This window comes from Leuresthes tenuis, unplaced genomic scaffold (genome assembly GCF_036924035.1).
Source record: "Leuresthes tenuis unplaced genomic scaffold, fLeuTen1.0.hap1 SCAF_14, whole genome shotgun sequence".
NCBI classification, from domain to species: Eukaryota; Metazoa; Chordata; class Actinopteri; order Atheriniformes; family Atherinopsidae; genus Leuresthes; species Leuresthes tenuis.
Genome location: NW_027325368.1, coordinates 16523597 through 16545661, shown reverse-complemented (window position 1 = coordinate 16545661; position 22065 = coordinate 16523597). Strand labels below are relative to the sequence as shown.

The window sequence follows — 22065 nt, the reverse complement described above, 5'->3', positions numbered from 1 at the left end:
ATGTTGTTAATTAGATCTCTTATGACCCCAACAGTCACATTAACTGCCATTAAATGCACGTTAAACACCAACTGTTGAATAATGAAACATCCAATTTACATAATGGAGTGAGAATGACAGCGCGGTTGATTATGTTCATGTGGAAACACTGCTAAGAACCGCTCTTTCTGCTTGTAGTTACACAACACAGGCCCTTGATCTGGTCTTACAACATACTAGTTTCACCTGAAAAAAAGATGCTTAAATTTGCTAAAGAGCAGCAGGTAAACAAGAAAGTAACGTGAGACCTCCATTTTGCAGGAGAGTTATAACTGTTGGACTGATGTTGAGATCTTAAAAGCACAAGGTCATCTGGTGCTTTGGCCTAACTTTAGCAAGTAGAAACAGATAGCTGCATCTTTGTGCATGCAAACAAGTTCAGGAGGAGCAGGATCAGGAGCAAGAACCTGCACTCTATTCCCTCATGGGCCATGACCCCATCTGTCCATTACGTTTTTCAGCTTGGAGTGCAGATGCAATGAAACTACTCAGCATCTCGTGGACGTACCTGTTATAAAAGGGAGAGGCGCAGCCTTTCTCAATGTGCTTTGAGGCTTTTAAGCTTATTCTTTTTTTTTTTACTCTAGCTATCACCTGGAAAAAGACCAAAATGCTTTTTGCAATAGGAACAGTGAACAGAAACAGTCACTTATTTGTGTGTTGCTTTGTAAATAGATTACATTTCACAATGATATATGATGAATAAGTACTAACTATGAACTAACAACAAAAGAGGAAATGCTCACTATTGTGAGCCGGTGATTTCTCAGGTGTTGCTGTTCTTTATCCTGCTCTTATATAGATTCATCCACCCCCTTCAACAAACTCCAAAACACTCCAAAACATCTCTATGTCCTCATCGGATGTACCGAGTACAAGATAAACTGAGGAAACACGTAACCTTGTATTAAAAAATATATACTTATTCCATGTAAAAATTGACCGGTATTAACAAAATAAAAAACATGTTTTAATTTTTCTCTCTTTCTTTTTTTTTTCGAATTCTCTCCTGACACCCAATTCAACAATTAAAAGTGTTCTAAGTTGAAAAGTCAAAAGAAAGAAAGAAAAAAAAGAATGAATTCAGGTCCATAATGGGTGATTATAAAGGGATTTGTACTAGAGAAAAGATTATCTTCTGATATTCTGACAAGGGAGACAGAACACACAAACAGAATCCACCACAGCAGGGATAAGCTACTGATTTGCAAAGACTGACATCTAGTGCCCGCTGATTACATTTTATTTAATAGACCTGTTGTCGATTCTGGTAAGGATTTGTCTTGTGGTGAGAATGCAGCATACTGTATTCTACAGTTTTGAGTAACTTGCGTTAAGTCATGTTGTTTAAGTCGTTCCTGTAGAATCCTAAGAGAAAATCCTCCTCTTTTCCATGGCAACTGTGATTAACATATTAACAACATATTTTAAAACTGCAGCAACCTTACAATCAGTGTAAAGGTAACAAGACAAACTGCATGATTCTGATGTGATAGAAAAGCATTTGAAGAATCCTAACCCTTCATTCAATCAATATTTCTATGATTTGTGTTCTTGTGGCACAGGAGATCTACATCCTTTAACAACTTGTACTGCTTACACCCACAAGAGCGCAATGAACTTTAAACTGCTTTTGCTTAAAAATGAAGTAGCTATGTTTTCATTGCTAATTGCCAACCGGGACATTGTTTTACTCGGTCTTTTAACTTTGAATATCAGTTTTTAAGTGGCTGTAGCCTTAACTTCTTGTTAACTGCATCTGTACAGTTTTCTCTCCAATGGCTACAATATTTTGTAGCATCCATTTGATAGCTAAGGCTAACATAGAAAGGTATGTTGGCAAGAAAAAGGTCTGAAAAATGGAAACTGTTACATTAATGCATCAAAGCTAACTTTCTTCAATTAGCAAGTCCGCTAGATTGCAAATAAAAATCATCACAGTTATGGTGAAAAAAAAAGTGAATATCTAAAAATAACAATTTATGCACTTTTTAATGACTGCAAAAGCAAATTACACGCATGTGTTTTTCTTTTAAACAGGCTGAACAACTATCAAAAAGCACAAAGGTGTTAATTGAGTCCTTTCACAGTTTGGCATGACTTATTATCACAATTCACTCTTTAACATTGTTTGTGTGGTATCCCTATAACTGGACTATTTATAACCAGTTTCAGTGTATTGGTAGAATTAAGCAGTAAAGGTTTAGGGTTTTTGAAAAGGGTCTTATCATTTAAATATACAGGAAAAGAATATATATATATATATATATATATATATATACATATATATATATATATATATATATATATCAGTGCTGAGTTGTTTCTATGCAGTGTATGAAGTCATAATACACGTGTCCTTGTGAAACCATGACATTAGTACATCAGTAGGTGAAATGAAATAGGCCACATGGTGGCAGGATGGGACACGGTTTGGAAGTATGAACTAATCTCCTTCTCTGTCACTCTGAAGCACAGACATACATAAAAACAATTTTCAGTGGCATAAACACAGCTGATCCAGATCACTTCATGATATCACACACTAAAATCAAAGTGCAGAAAACATAGTTGATGAAGAATATAAAGCTATATGAAACAATAATCATACAAATGCAACTCAAGACACAGCATGAACATTAAAACAAAAACTGAGTGCTCCCCACAATGGGATGTTTCCCTCCTCTGACCTTCTCTCCCTTTGCATCTGCCTGTTTGCCTTGTAAATTAATACACCTATTGGACATAGAACTGACAAATAGCAGTGATGAAAATATCTAAAATAATCATGTCATATATCATCTCCTGAAAAATAAACAACAAATCTCGTAATCAGCCGATCACATAATCAATTGTATTTCTCTGTTGCATTCAAAATACTGGTCTTTGATAAATGACAACGTAACTAAAGTGGTTTCTACAGTGAATTTAGGAGAGTGTATATGCTTTGAAAGTATATTCATACAATCAAATATCACCATACATCCAAACAGTTAAATATCATTATTTTTTCTTGTAGCTATAGCTGTACCATTTTTTTTCTTTGTACACTATGGTATTGGAACCATTAAAATGGTAATGTGAAGACAAAAAAACTGCAGCTTCTGTGGTCCTAACAGCCCATGTCTGCTGCTGCTGTCTGACTGACCTGTTGGGAGATGCAGAACACACCACCCCCCTCCTCTCTCTAGCCAAGCCATTAGCCATGAATTATGGTGCTGCTACCATCACAGCCAATTCTCTGGACGAAAAGCAGGCTCTGCCTCACTTACCGTTGTGTGTTAGCTTGTGCCTGAACGGCAGGTTCACGATCATAGATTGTGATCAGCTCGGTAGTCCAGGTCAGAGCAGGTAAGCGGATGACATTTCACATAAAAGGGAAAGTAGGTTTGTGCAGAGGTGCATGCTGGTGATAGATCACAGCAGTGAGACTTGTCTGTTTACTAAAAAGAAAATCAAAGGGAAGGCATAGAGGCTGCCCAAAAATCAAATTTTATGTTGTCTATAGCTCGAGGATGGATGTCTATGTCAAAAATGCTTCACACAGTCCGAATTGGCTAATAAACTGCTGTGGATGCTGATGATATTTATCACAGATATTGCTCTGTACTTTTTATATCATGTTGTCAGTTTTATGGATTTGTATTGTGGATGTATTTATATCACAGGGCAACTGGTGCATTATTTGAGAGGAGACGGAGAGAGAGGAGAGCGCAGTGTCAGTTATCAGGAAAACTCCTCCAACGTATATCACCGGGAAACCCACAAGCGCATGTAGTGCTGGAGTGATGCAGACACTGGACTCAAAGGGAAATTATCTGGCTCTGGACAAGTACAGTAAGTGTTCCCGAACAAGCATTTTGCCTGTTATCTGTGGCTTGTAACTGTCATCCAGACAGACTGAGGCGGTTTCCAGAGCTCACTCCTGGACAAATATGCTAAGCAAGCACCAGACAGATTAATCAAACTTACCAGAGAAAAAACTGAATCCTCACTTTGTGAAATGCACTTTTTTTTTGCTGATTGTAGTTTGAGTCACTGCTGCTTTGATAACTTTGTTGTTTACCAAAATGTGAAACTGAAAGCTCCAGGATTTTTTCTTATGTATGTCTGTTTTTGAGTGTAAGATAGAACTTCTGAAGGTTAGTGTATGTATATGTATGTAATTTATTCTGCATCATCACCCTGCAGAGTTTTAAAGTCTTGTGTTGTCTTACTAATACATATATTTTTCACACTAACAAAACTGAGCAGTGTTATCAGCTCTGTCAGAGGTCTGAGGCTGAGCAGGTGACAGTATAGACAGGTCACAAGGTTGTGCTACTTTTTGTGTGTATTCAAACAGCAACAATTTTCCCTACTTGGAACAAACCAGACATTTATTAGCTTGTTATGAGCTGAGAGTGCAGTAGCCAGATGGAGGCTGTTGATCTTGTTAGAAAGGTGGATGTGAGAACACCATTACCTGGATCACAGCAAACACACGCAGACATGCACATGCACCCAAGTGCGCATATTCAAACTCACACATGCACACACACACACAGTTTTGTGTACTCTACCTTTCACCTGGTGATGTGCACACTGCTCTCAGCACCTGTGGCTCTTAAAGTTATTCAAATTGAGCCATAAAGAATTGCTGTGCAGCTTGAGTGAAATGGAAAAATAGCAATTAGGAGCAGAGTTAAGGCCATAGTTGCAGGTACACGTGGGTTTGCATACTGGTTGTCCGCTGATATCAGACGATGGGCCTGATTTGTAGGGTAATAAGTGCTGACTTGTTATGTTAATGATCAACCAAGGCTGTTATACACAAACTCTCACAAGGGGTTGCTAGGAGCTGCTGGACAGGAGACAGCTTGGATACATGTCCAGAAGCTGATGTGCTCATCTCATATAAATAAATACCTGCCGGGCATATGTACACGAAAAAGTAAACACCTTCAATTTGAGCCATGCAGGAAAAACATCAGGTCTGATTCACAGACTTTGTGATTGTACATTAAATAGAAAATGAAATCATTTAAATGCACACTCACATATTCCTTTTCCTGTCTGTTTAGACCATTTCACTGAGCTGTGTACCTGTGTTTTCGTGTACCCAGCAAAGTAAAGGCTACTGAAAAGATGGTGGGGCTGAGAAACCGCTCAACGTGGGAGCCGCTGTTACTCAAAGCCTCCTACATCAAGTCATGTGCCAATGGCTGCTCCATGGGCATCACTGCACACCTTACCTATGCCAATGCTGACATAGAGTCTGTGGAAGGTGAGTCTTGGGATAATTTACTCTTAGTGGTAATTTTAGCATTGCACAGTATATCATAACATTACTTAACTTTTCTCACAGCATCATCAAGCAGCAAATCAAGCGCGCTTATGCAGTGGAAAAAACACCAAGTATGGATGTTATCCGCGGCAAATATCACTTTTTCACACTTTTAGGCTTATCGAACAGGTGGTCTTGTAAAGAAAACTGACTGTATTCTTTGTGGGCAGTTTTAATTGCTCTGCAGAGAAGCTTTTATCATCTCAAGGAAATTATCATCTTTCAGTTTGCTTGGAGACACCGTCTTCACCATCATCTCTGCTCTCCGGTGTTTGAGAGGAGAAGCTGAACTTAAACTCAGCAGTGAATCAGATTTTTTTTCATGTTCATTTGGACTAAGCACTGTTAGGTAATGTAAATGTGTCATTCATTTATAAATCAATAAGTTGAGTTTTTCTTAAAAGCAGATCAAAAGCCAAGTTAAGACCCACCACTTCTAGTCATATCAATCTGTTAAAGTGCCGGTATGCAGTTTTAGACTTGTGCTGAGTTGAAAATGATATCATGTTACAAAGTAAGAGATGGTAAACTGCCCTCATAAATTGTTCCAGAAAAGCACCAGGGTGCTCATTCAGACATGATGCGGTCATGTTCAGTTGCAGTAAGGTGGATGGCAAGCAGTGCACGTCTTATATGAAGCTAGTTTATTTGCCAGAGGTGTTTTTTTTCTTCAAATTTGACAGATGTTTTGAGTTAAACTAAAACTTTGTGAAGACAGCAGAGTGGGGAGCACATTTTTGTAGTGTTCTTTAAAGGCAGCATTTTTGTTGTGTTCTTTAAAGGCCTCTATTGTACACTGACATATTCCATGTGATATGTCATACAGGTTATATGATAAATATAAGTATATACAGTGTATATATTGGATATCAAGTAAAAGCCTGGTTTAAGTTTAAGTATCTTAGCAATTCTGAGGAAACACTTGGGGATTGTTCTTTACCTGGTGCTTCTGTAACTCTGTCCAGGTGTGTTTGTCTACCCTCTTGGGGAAAAAGAGGTTGTGGTGGGCTTTGAGGCTGTGATTGCCGGCCGACTGGTGGGAGTGCAGATCCAGAGTCGAGGGAAGCTGAAAGACTGCTGTCTGGACTGCTGTCCTGGATCTGGTTTTGATGGACACAGTGGGAATGGCCGGGAGTGGGGCTGCTGTGGGATGTCCAGCCTAGACATGCAATGCACCAACGGTGAGGAGGGAGGGTTAAACAATTTTTTTTTTTTTTTTAAATCAAGAAAATCTGCTATTTCTATTTCATACACTTCAGTATAGGATTTAGATATTCATTCTTGTTGAGCATTGAATTACACTGCTTTGAAAGCTATTTGGTATCCCAACCAACATATTAATAAGGCAGAATAAACGGTTATTGTGCAGAAACTGACATGACTGATTGGCTCGGTGTTTTTGCCAAACCAAGACCTGATCAGGGCTCTCTAAACAAGCCCTCTTTATGCTTGTGACAATAATTACTTTATAATGTCCATTACACATGACAAAGTATCAATTACTGGTAGAAAAGGAAAGCATCTAAAATCTGTTGTTTCACTATATTACTGTAAATGGACCACATATCACATCCTAAGTACTGTTTTGTCCGCTGTAATGATGTGGTTTATGTAAGCCTTAAAACAGCTGTCTTGTTGTAATGAATAGAAATGATATATGACTTCCTGCCCAGTGCTGAAGCCTCATTTACTTATCAACATAAATACAACTGAGGCTCTTCTCCTGTGGGGGTTTTATGAACAACACCAGCAGCCTTTAGTTACTTTGATTTCAAGACTGGAATGATTTTACTATTTGTGCTGGATTTTAAAACTAAATACTTTGACACATGTTGTCTGCCTGTGTGCTCGATCTTACTGAAAGCTGCCTGAAGCAAATGTTTTTAGCTACAGCCTTATCAGATCTAATTCACATTGCCTGCTGTTTGTTAAAGTATTAAGAAATAATGAGCAGCCATTTTAGCATTTTGATAATTGTTAGAAATACACTGCCTGACTAAGAAAAAGGTCACTCTGTATTATGTTGCTGGGCCACCTTTAGCCTTTGTCAATGCACTCATTTGCCAATAAGCTTTTGCAATGTTGCAGCATTTATTTACAACCAGAGTTTAATACATTTTTCTCTAAGATCTTGTATTGATGATGGGACAGTCCGAGCTCTGGACTCTCTCAGAGGACTCTCTGCTGACCAATCCAACTGTGAAAACGATGTGTCATGCTCCTTGAACAACTCTTTCACAATTTGAAAGAGTAACTGAAAGGACCAGCTCTGGTCATCTTGATAATGCTCCACTGTGGTACTGTACTATCATCAGGAAACATGGAAACAATAAATTTCCATTATCGTGCTGGTGACACGGAGCTGTATCTGAAGCCAGATAAAACAAATCAGGTCATTACAATACAGGGCTGCCTTATGGACACAAAAGTCTGGGTCTTCTGTGATATATTAAATTCAGACAAAACAAAAATAATTGTTTTGGGGTTGAAAAACTTTGTTACTTCAAGGCTAGACCATTATAACTCCTTATTATCTGGGTGTCCCGATGGTTATTTGAAAAATCTTCAGCTAACTCAAAATATTAAAGCTAGAGTGCTGACAGGACCAGCAAGAAGGATTATTTTTCTCCCAGCCTGCAATCTCTTCATTGTCCCCCTGTGACATTTAGAATTGAATTTAAATCCTTCACCTCACTCATGGAACTCTAAATGACCAGTCTCCATCATATCTTAAAGGCCTTCTAGTCCCATATTATCCTAACAAAGCACTTTGCTCCCAAAATTAAGGCTTGCCATTGGTCCCTAGAGTTTCTAGGAGTGAAATGGGAGGCACAGCCTTCAGTTATCAGCGGAACTAAATCCCAGTTTGGTTTAGGGAGGCAGACACTCTCTCTCTGCTTTAAAGATTAAACTTAAAACTTCCCTTTTGGATAAATCTTATTGCTAAGACTGGCTCAGCTGATTCAGATCCTCCAGTCATCTATCCTGCCATATATCTGCTCGTTGAAAGGGTCTGTGTGATGCTTCTGGGCTCTCTTTCTCACACGCCTGCTGGTTCTTTAACATACAACCATTGGTGAGATTACATATCCTCATTAGGTCTGTGAATTGTGGTTGCCATTTTCTGCTCTGAATTATCAGTGGGTTTATTTCTTTTTGATCAGTTTTCATCTCCTGCATATCATTTTTCAATCAGTCCTCTTGTAGAGTTTGAAATGTCTTTCACTACTCTCCCCAGCCTAAAAACTTTCATGTGTGTTTGAATTATTTTCTAATTTTTTGGTTTTAGGACATCTCATCCTGGACGAAGACCTGGAAAGAACCACCTTCATCGTGGGCTGTGGAGTCATTGGTCCCATGGATATAGTATCTGTGATCATAAGCACCACATTAGAACTGCCCACATTAGAAAATGGGGCAATCCACATCGTCTACCCAGGACTGCTTACCCCAATTGTTACTGGCCAGATGACCCCAAGCAAGAGTGAAAATGGAGGGAAATCTGAGGAAACTGGGTATTTATGACAACTGTGGCAATCTTTTTCCTGAGACAGTAAATAAAACAAATTCAAAAAGATAAAAATGTATTAATTTAATGTGGACTGACTTTATGCCAATAATGCGTTTTCCCCAGGGCAACCAGCTGTTTTGGTGCCACCTCAGGAAAACAAGATCGGGCCTTAGACTCTGAGCAGCAGTGCTCCCATGGCATCTTCACCAGTCCGGCTGCCAACCTGGCACCCTACGAACTCAACTTCCAGCTGCTGGTCAGAGGAGCCTGTCTGCTGGCTGGTACTGTCAAATAAGTCGGATTCAGAGTCAGTTGTTGTGAAATGTTGAAGCAGACGATAATCCCTCTTTGACAAAATAAAGAGGGCCTGAGTCTACACAAAATTTACTCCACAATATCAACGACTGATGCTGAAGTATTTTAACCTCCTTAGTTTTTCCTCTTATTTGCAGGACTAGAGAGCCCTACTCATGCTCTGAGGGCAGACGCAGATCCTAGTGCTCATAGTGCCTCTGCCACCTACATCACCTTGGCACAAGAGCATCCGTATGACAGACACATAGAGATCATTTTGCACCTCAGTGGTGAGCAATGAGATATTTCCTCTAAAAAATAAAAATAAAAAAAAGGCTGAAGTTATTTCTTCATTTTATTTGTTCTTTACTCTTTCAACATTTATCTTCACTCTTTTCCAGAACCTCACAGTCCATTGGTCATATTAGAGAGAGGCAGACTTTCCTTCAGTCAGTATGAGCAGCAGATTTGTTCCCGCCGGGATTTCATTCGCTGCACTCGCAAAGACTCAGAGCCTGAGAGAAAGGTTGATGAATAACTCCCCGTGCCTTACCAATTCTGGTGTGCATACCGCATGCATTTATATACATCTGTCCTAATTCTGTACCTAAGGAATAATGTTTTGGTCCGACAGCTGGAATTTGTGAGAAGGCGATACCACAAGGACGTCCTCTGTAGCCCCGTCTTAATGCTCAATTTCTGCCCTGACTTGCTGTCTGAACCTCTGGAGCTGCACAAAGCCACCAGAGAGCTGCTGTTCCTTGTTGATCGCAGTGGCAGCATGAGTGGCACCAACATTCATCGTGTAAAGGTGGGCTGCAGTCAAAAGCATGTCAAATAAACAGCAGTATAAAGATGAGGGACATATATTGACCAGACTTTTTTTTTTTTTTATCTTTTCTTGTTTCATCAGGAAGCCATGGTGGTGGCCATGAAGAGTCTGCCCTCTGGGACAATGCTCAATATTGTTGGATTTGGTACCACCATCAAGCCCTTGTTCACCTCCAGCAGGCTATGCACTGATGTCAGTTTCTCACAGTGGCCCTTGTTATAAAAGTTATTTTAGTCTGGCTTATTTATTTGATTTTCACTCAAGTCAAAGAAGTCATGACATTGCAAATTCTGTTTTCGATAAATATGGATCCCTCTTTCTGAAGCATTTAGATCATGTTTCCTTAATGTAGATGTTATTCAAGCAAGCAGAACTATCTGTTCTATTCGGTCTACTCTCTAATCAGGCAATAGGTCTGTTCCTGGTGTTGCCTTAGTAGCAGAGTATCAGGTTTTATGCAGACCAGGGGCTGCAAGGACAAACAGTCTTTGCACATTCTCATCACCATATGGTGGCCTTTCATGCATTTTCACTTAGGCAGGAGATGTCCCTCCATCTCCTGTCCTGCCAGGCATGTTTATCTACAGTGTGAACTGAGGGCATTTTAAGGCAGCTGCTAATGTGTACACTTGTGTGCTGTCTTTATAAGAGAGAAGCTGTCTCACAGGCTAACTGGGGCATCTAACATCAAACAGGAAAACAATCTCATGTGGTGTTTTCACTGGTACAGCTTCTCCGTCCTTTACAGTTTGTCTGATTGCATCCCTATTTTAAACTACTACACTGTATGTATGCATCTAGGTGACTCTAATGCAGGCTTATGAATACGTCCAGAGGATGAGAGCTGACATGCGAGGCACCAACCTGCTGGGGGCACTGTCTTGGCTCTACCAGCAGCCTATGCAGCGCTCATATCCTCGTCAGGTCTTCATCATTACAGATGGTTCCATCAGCAATGTGGCCAAAGTGCTGGAGTTGGTACGCAGAAACACGTGCGCTGGCAGGTATGGAAACCATGTGTGAAGAATGTGACAGAGAGACATAAGATGGACCATGAAAAAAAGAAAAAAAAGACAAAATGGAGTTGAATTCAAACAAAAGTGCACTGTATGGATAGCATGTTGTAGGACAACATCATTGTGACTAGTAATGGATAAATGAGTGTAGGCAGGATGAGGTGAGACATGACCCAGGGAGGAGAGGAGAAAAAAAAAAGAGGACCCACGAAAACAAGGATCATATATCTGAGAGCAAAGCACTGGGAAGGACAGAAAAAGGGTTGAATTTTTCTTCAGCCCCGCCCAGTAATCCCGCTAAGTGCTCTGCTCTGCAGTGAGAGTCACGCCCCTTGCTTTTTTCCAGGCTCCTTAAGCAATGCAGAATAACTCCATTTATGTCTCATTAGTATTCTGCTGTTAGACTGACATTCTCCTCTGTATTCCGACTTTCTCTCTGCAAACTGCACGTTTGTTCTTCTTTATCCTCATGCAATGCATCCAATTTCAATGACAGCTGCACATTTACAGTCTGCTTGTAAATGAGATTCTGCTCTTGGTTGGACATGATTTCCATTTCTCTTAGTCATACATGGCTAACAACATCTAACCTATCTAGCCACAGACACCTGCTGTTTTGAGAGACTAAGCTAATCATATATACGTATCCCCTGTATCACCTTTGCAGATGCTTTGGTCTTGGCCTTGGTCCCCGAGCCTGCAGGAGACTCCTGCAAGGAATTGCCAAACTGACAGGGGGGACTACGGAGTTTTTGGATGATGAGGCGAGACTCCAGCCCAAGGTAAGCAGCAGCGTGGTACTGCCATCTACTGGAGAAATATGAAACGCACAGCAGTTACATTCACAATGTTTAAAAGATAAATACATAAAGCTGTGGTTCTTTACAGTTCTCTTTTGAAACAGCAAAAGTAATAAACAGCTTAAAAAATTAAACTTGTCTAAAGTATATACCCATGTAAAAAGATTTACTGATGAAACCAAAGGTTGACTATATTTTTGCCTTATGACCGCTTCCAAAAAAGTGCCTCTTTACGGACTATTTTCACATTTCAGATACCAATGGTTAACCACTTAACCAAAGCTTTAAACTGGGAAAAAACCAACAATGACCAATGTATTGCTCAACTCTGCTGCAGTTAATCAAGTCTCTGAAAAAGGCCTTTGAACCTGTGCTGACTGATGTTCGGATCGACTGGTATCTGCCAGAGAACATGGAGGCTCTTCTTTCACCCAATGAAATCCCTCCGCTCTACCCTGGTGATTGTCTCATTGGATATTGCACTCTTTACGACATGTCGAGTTTCAGAGCAAAAAAGATGGAGGTATGCCGCATATAATTGCATTGAAAAACATGCAAGTTCATCTTGGCGAGATTCTGTGTAAGATCTCTTAAATTGTATTTTGTAGTCTCACCATAAACGTTCACATCGTGACTCCACTGGTTCAGTGTTTGGCCAGTCGAATGATGAGCTTTCACCTCCCACTGCTTCCGAGCTGATGCCTGTGGTGACTTGTGCTGATGGCACTGACCTGGAGGAGGCCCTGAGAGAAATTTCCAGAGAAATATCATCTGAGTTCTCCTGCGCAAGAGTCACAGATCCAGGAACCAGTCCAGGTCAGTACTTCATCACTGGAATCTACATTTGCCCTCTGGGCACATTTGGCCATGATGGTTAACAGCTGGGTTTTCTACACTCCAGGTGTGGAGCTGGACTGGTCCAGTGATATAAGGCGGAGGATCCAGGAGAGCTCTTACATTCAGGAGCAGTACGTCCTCACTCACTGCTCCCTCAGCAGTGAGCGAAGTCTTCAAACACAGTCCCACTCACTCATACACGCCTCAAACTCGGACTCTGCAGGCGATGCCTTTTTGTGCGACTCTCATTCCTCTGGTCCAGTGTTGGACACAGGGTCTCTACCCCAAGGACTTGAGAAGATGCCCCCCCCAGAAGAGAGATCATCTTTGTCTCGTTGGGCAGATCCAGCATGGCAGCAAAACCTTTCAGCTGAAACACCTGACAACGGGGCAAGAAAGGCAAGACTAACAGTAACAAATTCACTGAGATTACTCATGGAATAGGCTAAACATAACAGGCTGGTGCTTTACAAGCAGATAACTCCCAATGTTGATTTCAGGTATATGTTGTTTCAGAGAAAAATAGAACAGTATAGTCTAACCTGGGATTTTTAAGACCTCTTTGGTTTTCCCTCTCACACAACCAGAATGGGCGTTTGGATGGGGGCGAGGAGTCTCGTAAGAGGCAAAAAGCACTCGCCCGTTCAGCCATGGCAGCGAGGAGTTTCTCATCACCCCAGGGTGAGCTGGAGATGCATCGCCTGAGGAGGGCTCTGGAGAAGGTATCCTTTGACCAAACACTAGGGGGGAGGCTTGATGAAAGTGATGGGGAAACAAAGCCTCCATCAAGAGGAACACTGTCCCACATGAGCCTAACTGACTCCAGTGAGTAATCGTGAATGCAAAGAAAGACAAGACCACCCTTACTAATTCAGTTTAATCAAATTTTTATCCCCTTTCTCTCTCTGGTCCTCAGATGGACTTCTGTTTCCTGCCTCTCCCCTGGACTGGGACAACCTCACAGACCCAGAGTATCTCTTCACTGCCGTTCCACAAGAGGATCCTCCACCGGGTCACTGCCGCTCCCTCATTCACGGGATGCTGAGTGGAAGGCCAGTGTCCTGGGAGGTCACTGTGGACCTGGGGCAACTCTGGACCCCCGAGGGCGAGGAAATCAAAGGGGTTAACAGATGTGAAGGCGGTGGGGAAGACGGAGGGAAGCCGTGGGAAGAGATCATTCACCAACTGACTGCTCGTTCTGTTATAAGGGACTTTGAGAAAATGGCAGAAAGGGAGAGCAACACTGGAAATGGTGATGACTACTGATTAAAAATTACAATATACTCTGAACTATCACACAGACTGTCCATCTCTTATTGTTTTACCTTATTTTGTGTTGGTTTTTTTTAGGTTCAGCTAAACGACACAGAATGAAGGCCATCCAGACCAGTAAGCATTGCAACATCATCTGTATGTACACAGCCTTCAGCACCACTAACAGCAGCCCCAAGAAAGACTCGTCGGAGAGCGCGGATGTATGCAACACAGGTACGCTGCAGACTGACACGGACGTAGGTTGGGCAGTTTCACTCAGGACACTTTTCAGATCGAGTGTCATTCTGTTTAACGAGAAGAGCTGTTGTAGCCACATTTTTCCAGTAGTGAAGATGGTTCTCTTTTATTTTGCTCTGATCGCCATTTTAATTCATACAACACACCTAATCTGTTAGGTAGGAGGTAGTTTGAAAAGTTTTGATATTAATCTGCAGCTAAAAGTGCCACATTTTCATCGATTCTTTCCTGATAGGAGTGTATGATGTGCCATGTTGAGCCAGACATCAGGGGTGCCACCGTGCAAAGCTTTGCAGTTACAGAAGTAGAAATAGTTGGATATGCATGGCGTCTTATTGGAAATCTACGAGAACTCGGTTGTATTAAGCTCCATCCTAATTTGGTGCACAGACAGTTTTGCAGCTTTTTTTGGCCAAAAGCTAAAATGGTTTCCATCTGAAATGGTTTTCCATCTCCATATGGGGCCGTTCAGGCATGCATGTAAACGCACGTGTCTGTGCCATTTTAAATGACTCACTCTTAATTCTTTATGGTAACAACCTGTACCGCCAGACTGAAAAAGGCCGTACGTGATTGGCCCGCATCAAAACACACAGAGCCTGAGGATGTAAAAGCCGTTGGCAAGGAAAGTTTTTCGTTTGTTGGGGTTTCAGATTGTTAGCAGTTATTGATCACTCTTAACTTAATGTAACCTAATTAAAAATGGAGTAAAGCATCAGGGTTAACACCCTTAGTGAGCAGAGACATGTATACACTTTGTGCAGGATTTGAATAGCACCATATATACCCCTTGGGTTTCAAGAGGCACTTGTAAAGTTACAAGGATTCAATTTAAAAGATTTTCATTCTATATTTGAGTCGTGTGTGTCGTTGTGCGCATGCAGGGATTCATATGGGGAACATGCAGACTTCTCAGTCAGGCAGTCGCAGGCAGAGACCCTATTCTGTGGGACTGGGCAGACGACGAACCAGCGGAGACAGCGAAGAGGTTGAAGACGCCTGCAACTCAACAGGTAGACTGAAAAACATCAGCCCCCAGTTCTGTTGTCAATACTTTATACCGCACTCTTTGTATCTCTCAGACAGAGATGACACTCCTGCCTCACCCTGTAGCGTTACATCCTGGAACTCTAGTAAGTATGGCTGTGGAAACACTGTGGAAACACTTTAGTGTCAGTATAGTCTCAAGAAGAGAGGCGTCTGACCTGGAGGGTCTGTACAGAGGAGACATCAGCACTTCTCTCCCCTGGCTGGATTACAAATTAAGTTTTAGTTCATGCCGATTACAAAAATATGTACCTGATCTCGTGTTATCCAGTCTTGCAGATAAATTCGATTTTATTTGCAGTTTTATCCAACATTTCTTTTTTTGGTTCTTTCACCCAGTTACAGTGGAGATACATTTTTTTGTTCACCAAAAATATCCATTTCTTTATCATTGGTAAACATGTATTAACAGGAACATTGTCCTCTTTGTTTGATAAAACAACGATAAAACATCACTTCATCACCTGCTGATTACACAATATCATTTGTTTTACTCCATTATGTTCTCAGATGCAGGAGGCATTGGTTACTGCTCAATGGGCCCTGCAACGACGGGCCCCTCATGCAATCGTTCACAGCGATCCATCGAGAGCAAGTCAATGGAGAGCTTCTTTGGCACCAGGTAAGACTCCTCTAATGTGTCATTAACTGCAAGAAATGGGGTTGATAAAGATGCGACGAAATTGCACATAATAAAGAATTCAAACTTCAGTGTAAATGTGGTTGGTTGGTAAAAAGTGTGCACTACTTTGGGTTTTCTCTAAGGAGTGTACTGTGCATTGTGCTTTCATGTATTCCAGGTTCCCACTGGGCAGACTCAGGTCCTCTATTTCATCAGGGAAGCAGGTTCCTCTCAAGTCCCACTGCTTATCTGCAGAAACTGACAAACAATCCGAGAGTGAAGCTCCAGACTACCTGCCCCTGGTGAGCTGACAACACATACAGCACAGGGCGGGACATTTTAGATATTTAAATCTTTAACCATCGCACAATACCACCTAGTAGGAGTCTATTTGAGGCCAAAGACCTGAGCACTGTGGAAAAATTACTACGGTTTCAAAGGCTAATGGTGACCCTGAGTGCCAATTAATGGCATTTTTTTACATTCTCTTCGGTACTAAGTCTTATGCAAAGTGTTAAACTGTTATACTACACGCATGCATGAAAGCTCCTGCATTGATTCATGTTCATGGACTCTTCCCAGGTGCATCTACAGCTTGCATCAGGAGCTTTTCTACTGACAGAGATCTACTCTGACTGTGTTCAGATACCCCTGGACCGCCTTAAAAGAGCATCACCTTACAGTCTCCACCGCCGCAGTCTCAGCCCAGCCTTCCGCTGCACATCTCCCAGCGCGCCCTCTTTATCCACCGCCGCCAAGCCTCCAGGTGTTCCCATCAGCCACCATGTTACCTTTTCTCCTTCGTCCTGCTCGCTTGCCAAACCAGCTGCTCCTCCTTTCCATCACACTCCTGACGACACCCCACTGATTTTGGAGTCACGGCTTCTGCGAAGACACCTGTCTGACCGAGACCCCGCCATCTCGCCCCCTGACCTCCCCAGCTCCGAGGAGGGCTCCTTGGAGCTATCCGTCGGCCTCTCTCAGAGCCAGAGCCTTGGCCAAGCAGACAGCGGTCGCGGTTCAGAGACGGACATCTGTGAAGGCTCCTCAGTAGAGCCCGGTGACCTCCAGGGCAGCAGCCAGTTGGCTCAAGAGGATCTGGAGGGCTCAAGCTGGGCCACAGCTGTGGCTCTGGCTTGGCTGGAGCACCGGTGCGCCGGCTACTTTATGGAGTGGGAACTTGTGGCAGCTAAAGCAGACTTCTGGCTGCGCTGTCAGGAGCTGCCGGAGGGAGTGGACCTGGCAGGGCTCAGGGGGGCAGCAAGACAGCTGTTCCTGCTGCTACGCCACTGGGATGAGAACATCCAGCTGAACATGCTGTGTTATAACCCAAATAATATGTGAGACAATCATCTTAGAAGAAACTGAGCCAGATCTAATGATTAGTTACTAGTTATTAATTACTTGTTACAAATGATACTGACGAAACATCTGTCCATGGAAAATAAAATGCTGTATTTTATTAACCGATACTGTGCCGTTCTAACTCTACATGGCATAGACCAAGTGGCCTTTAATCATAATTAAGCTTTATGCAAACACGAGAATGCCTTGACCATTCGAAAAAGCTCTTTGTAGTATAGAATGTAGCTTGAAGCCAGTGTAATGTATTCCGTACCAAATGCCTAATCACATCCACTGATGATCGGGATTATTATTTGATTTGTTAAAGATGACTTTATCTTATATGATGAAAAAAAAAGAAAATAAAACTAATTCTGGAAATAAAGCAGTTGTTGTTGTTTGTAGAAATGAGGAAAATAGCAGAAAAGTTTAAATGGCATCAATGTTTAACAGACCTTTTTTCTGTTTCAGTGTTCAGCACATTGATCATACTGGGCTGATTATTTGCTCAAAGTTGAGGTTTGACTAATAAAGAAGACAGACATTCCTAATTGTCTACAGCTTACGTTTACATATTTGTTTGACACACTTTAAGGAAAAAAAAAATGTTGGCTTTGTGGTTGAGAATACTTCAGTCATGGCAGGGAAAATATCACAAACCTTTGTCACAAAATATCTTAATTTAAAGCTCTCGATCTAATTGTTGTTCTCTGACATTCTAAAATAAAACGCTTCCTGTAAACACATTACAATGTAACCTGGGCACCAATAACTGCCAATTTCTGATAAACCAGCATATGAAAGAAGGTCAAATTATGGATAGCGTGCCGTTTTATCAGTAGGAATATTCTGTAACCTATATAACAAATCCTTTCAACACAGTATTACATTCATCGCTGCACCCTTCTTCTGATTGTACAACTGAAAATGAAACCTGAGAATCCACCACCTCTCCCCTCGTCTCTTCAACTGCAAGTGGCAGCTACAAGCCGTTGCATCATGCAGGCGACTGTCTGCAACCACGTTACCTTCCGTCACTTCAAACAGTGAGCGGAGATGAAAGTATTAAATGGCTCCTTTTATCCACTCAGAAACAGTCCCACCACAGTGACCTCTTTTTGCAATGGATGTTGCGAGAATCAAAGGGGGGGAGGATGATGATGATGATGATGATGATGATGGAGGCTGCCAACTTCCAGTCCGATCTGGCTGTGGCTCAGTGGCGTTTCTCCCTAACGGCTGTGTGTTCATGTGTTTCTTCTGAGGTTGGAGCCAGCCATAAATAAAGGAGGATGACGAGGTGGCAGACATGAAGGACAGCTGAGCTGCTGTTCGTCGAAGGATATGTGTTCCACGAAAGCTCGATCAGACCCAGGATCAGGACTCTGCACAACAGACAGACACAGCTCGTCACTTCTATGTACGAGGGCTTGGGAACGTGCGACACATTGAAAAAGGTGGTTTAATACTTAAGAGTTCCTCATACTTGAGCAGCTTCTTGACTCCTCCACTCCAGAGCAGGTAAGGCAGCGTGTGGAAGTACCACACGTAGAACTGATAGTGCAACGAACGGCTGAAGCACATGCCAATGAAGTTAGAGGTGAACAGAATCAGCACAATCTGTGATGGTCTGTTAAGGCTCGACAACACCAGGAACATCATTCATTTAATCCCTGACCAACGCAACGCAGACACTTTGGTTCGTGCACTCTGGTCAAGTTAAGAAACGGGGGGGGGGGGGGATTTTTCACATGCTAAAACTGCTCTGACGGGAGTCAACTATAACAGAAGGATATGATCCACAGTGCATTTCTGAGCAGGGATTTTTCTCTTGCTCGGGTCCTTGAGGAGTTCAAAGATGCTTTCTCCTGGTCTAGGGAGAGAAAACAGTCATTTGATATTTTAAAACGTTTACAATTACACCTTTAAGCAAAGAACCTAAACAGCTGACGGACAACTTGGCAGAGGGCCTATTAAAATGTTCCCATTATGCTCTGATAAAGAGTAATCCTTAATAATTAATAAGTTATATTGTAAAAACAGTATTCCATTTACAGTAACATAGCAAATAACAAGAAACACCAAAATTCAATGTCAAAAGGGTTTCTCAAAAATGCAGAGTAGTGAAGATGTAACATGTTAATATAAAGATTTCATCCTTCAAGGATGATGCTGCTGATGTTTTTTGGTTTTTGCATTTCTTAACGATAAGCATCTTCTTCTCCTGTTTCCAGGTACAACCACTGCAGAGAAATGTGGAGGATTCTCTCTCGCTCCCTGGCTTGTGCCATATACTCAGTGTCTGTGTGGAGGTTTCCACACCAGTTTTTCCTTGGCCAGGTTCCTTGGCTAGGTTCACATAATGGACAGCAAAACATGCAAATATCTAGATAATCTTACAACAGAGTCTATGAAATCAGGCAAAGCCTGTTGTGTTCTGGTCGTATTGCCCAGTTAAGCTCATCTTTCCTCATACAACAATAGCATCGGTACAGCCAAAGTGTGTCTCACCTTTTCCAGCGGCGGAAGGCAAAGAGCAGCAGGATGAGCAGGTGAGTGGCCAGCAGGAGCAAGTGGAAATAGCGATTCAAGAAGAGCCACTCTGGCAGGAATCGCCAGTTGACCGTCCACTTGAATATGAACTGACGCCCAAGATCAAAGGCCCGGCTTACATAACCAACAGGATTCTCTAAGATGAACGGAAGTCCCAGCAAAAGCTGTATTAAAGATAAACATGGAGATTAATGGGGCCAAAACAGAATAAAGAATGTGTGCCTTTAAGTTAAAGGGTGCATTTACCTGTATGGCTGCACACAGAGACAGTTTAGGGATTGTCCTGATGAGGCCAAGCTCGGACAGGAGGAGAAAAAGGAGCCCAGGGGCAAAAAGAAGGACGTTCATTTTCACAGACACTGCTAAACTGTCAGAAAGAGAGGAAGATTGAGTTGTAATTACTTCATGTCACTCAGGGCAAAAATTATCACAAACAATAAATAGTTGAACACATGAATGTAAATTACATCCGTTTAAATCTTCATCATACGGAAGCAATTTAATGAGCAGCTGCAAGGAGTCCACACTTGCCTGTAAAAGCAGCAGCCAAAGGTCCAGTACCCATCCATGAATAGATTGACAGCTGCAAACAGTAGCATCATGGCCACCGGATCATTAAAAAGACGCAGCACAAAGATGGAATGGATCCGATAGGAGGCACAGCACACAAAGAAGAACACATATGGAGGTACCTGGAATAATTTCAGGAAATTAAGATGCATTATTCTAAGAACAGAAAATACGCAGCTCTGCTTTTTAAACACAGAATATAATATATTTGCAGAGCGCAAGCTGGTTTGAAGTGCTGCAGAGATTTAAAGTAGGCAGGTGCAACAGATTTTACAGCCTTATCACAACAGACTGACCTTCTTAGTGCGGCAGTATATCCTGAAAACGAGCAGCAGTGTAATGAGATAGAAGACTGCAAAAATGTACTGGCCCAGACGAATATTCACCCCGTGGCTGGTAGCGTAGTACAGAGCTACGAAGATGTAGACAAAACCCGCGGGGTACCTGCAACAACAAGATCCTAATTTATCCAGAACACCTACTACTGAAGGAAGGAGAGACCGCCGACACCAAAGACTTTTGAGACTCACACCAAAGGGCCGGTGTCTCCTTTAAGCTGGGTGTAGTCATAAGTACCGTTGATGACCCCCTCCACCTCATCCATGTAGGCTTTCCAGTCGATCTCAGTGTCTGCAGTAAATGACATCCAAACAGAGACCATGTCGGATAACTCGAAAGCAAACATGTTCTACTACTTTCAATATAGCATCCATTAAAAACAGTTCAAGATAACAAGTAAAAAACAATTCATCAAAGACAATTTGCTTCTGTCTTCTGTTTAAAAACAAAAATATGCTAAATTAACCACCGTAAATGGATCATTTCAGTTATTAAATAACATTTCAAACATTCACTGGCTCCAACCTCTACGCTATAAATATATTATTTTTTTTAGTATAGTATAACAAATTAACTAATTTGTGTTTATGTGCTCTGTATTAGCTTATTTGCACTGTCGAAATAAAGTCAGAAAAATGTCACTTGTGCACATTATTAGTTTAGTTGAAATCCATTTGTATTTTCATCTCCGACCGATTAAATTTCAGATTCCATGGCCACGTGTATCTAACTAAACAGATTTGATTTCACTACTGCTCAACACAATGCTAAGTGCTATTACTTCAATGTATCATTATGCTGCTGTAACATATAATAAATACTCATCCAGTTATTACCAAGTCATTGGGATTACTGTAAATCTAAATACTATTACGGTATACTATAGTATAACAGTATAAAAGTGTTTTCTTCAATATGTAGTTATTTTTATGCCATTAGAAGTAGACTTATAACATCATCGATGAAGAGCCCACCTTTGACCGCCTATCTTTAAAAGTCAGAAGCGGCTGAAATAAAGATTGTCGCGAGTCAGAATAGACGAAAGCTGTAAGGCAGTGACAGTAAATTCCCGTGGACAGGTGGCGTGTAAGTTAATGCTTTGCTAAGGCTAGCTACTTAGCATTCAGACGCCCTCATAAAAGTGACAAAACACCAGAGCATGCTAGCTAGCCGCGTGGCTACTTACAAGCTACTTTCTGTATGACCCACAAATTGATTCCGATTTCCAGGAACCACAGCACCGAAACGACCAGTAACGTGTACTCCGTTTTGAACAGAGCCAAATGCTTGTCCTGCCAGAGCGTGTGAAGTTTCCCCCATAGTGGGGACGGAGAAGCTGGAGACTTTCTCCGCGTACCTCCTGCCATCTCAGCGAAGTTAAGTGACGCGGAGATGAGGCCGCAACTGACATGAGTCCATTCTA

The 22065-nt window shown here is 41.7% G+C and overlaps 2 protein-coding genes across 2 annotated transcripts; one reads left to right on the top strand and one right to left on the bottom strand.

The window, feature by feature from the left end:
• The first annotated feature begins 3439 nt into the window (after positions 1-3439).
• vwa5b2 (von Willebrand factor A domain containing 5B2) lies at positions 3440-17774 on the top strand. The gene is made up of 23 exons (XM_072362969.1): positions 3440-3876; positions 5145-5305; positions 6331-6546; positions 8655-8880; positions 9000-9157; positions 9329-9460; positions 9572-9696; positions 9805-9981; positions 10084-10194; positions 10804-11006; positions 11686-11800; positions 12156-12341; positions 12427-12634; positions 12720-13066; positions 13133-13155; positions 13212-13480; positions 13572-13907; positions 14006-14143; positions 15052-15180; positions 15250-15300; positions 15725-15836; positions 16015-16138; positions 16419-17774. The coding sequence occupies exons 2-23, from the start codon at positions 5167-5169 to the stop codon at positions 17178-17180; spliced, it is 4287 nt and encodes a 1428-aa protein (XP_072219070.1). The 5' UTR covers positions 3440-3876; positions 5145-5166; the 3' UTR covers positions 17181-17774.
• alg3 (ALG3 alpha-1,3- mannosyltransferase) lies at positions 17271-22065 on the bottom strand. Its single transcript, XM_072363046.1, has 9 exons — positions 21829-22065; positions 20834-20933; positions 20600-20747; positions 20265-20425; positions 19980-20100; positions 19692-19897; positions 18978-19053; positions 18667-18803; positions 17271-18565 (listed from the first exon to the last, which is right to left on the bottom strand). The coding sequence occupies exons 1-9, from the start codon at positions 22007-22009 to the stop codon at positions 18397-18399; spliced, it is 1299 nt and encodes a 432-aa protein (XP_072219147.1). The 5' UTR covers positions 22010-22065; the 3' UTR covers positions 17271-18396.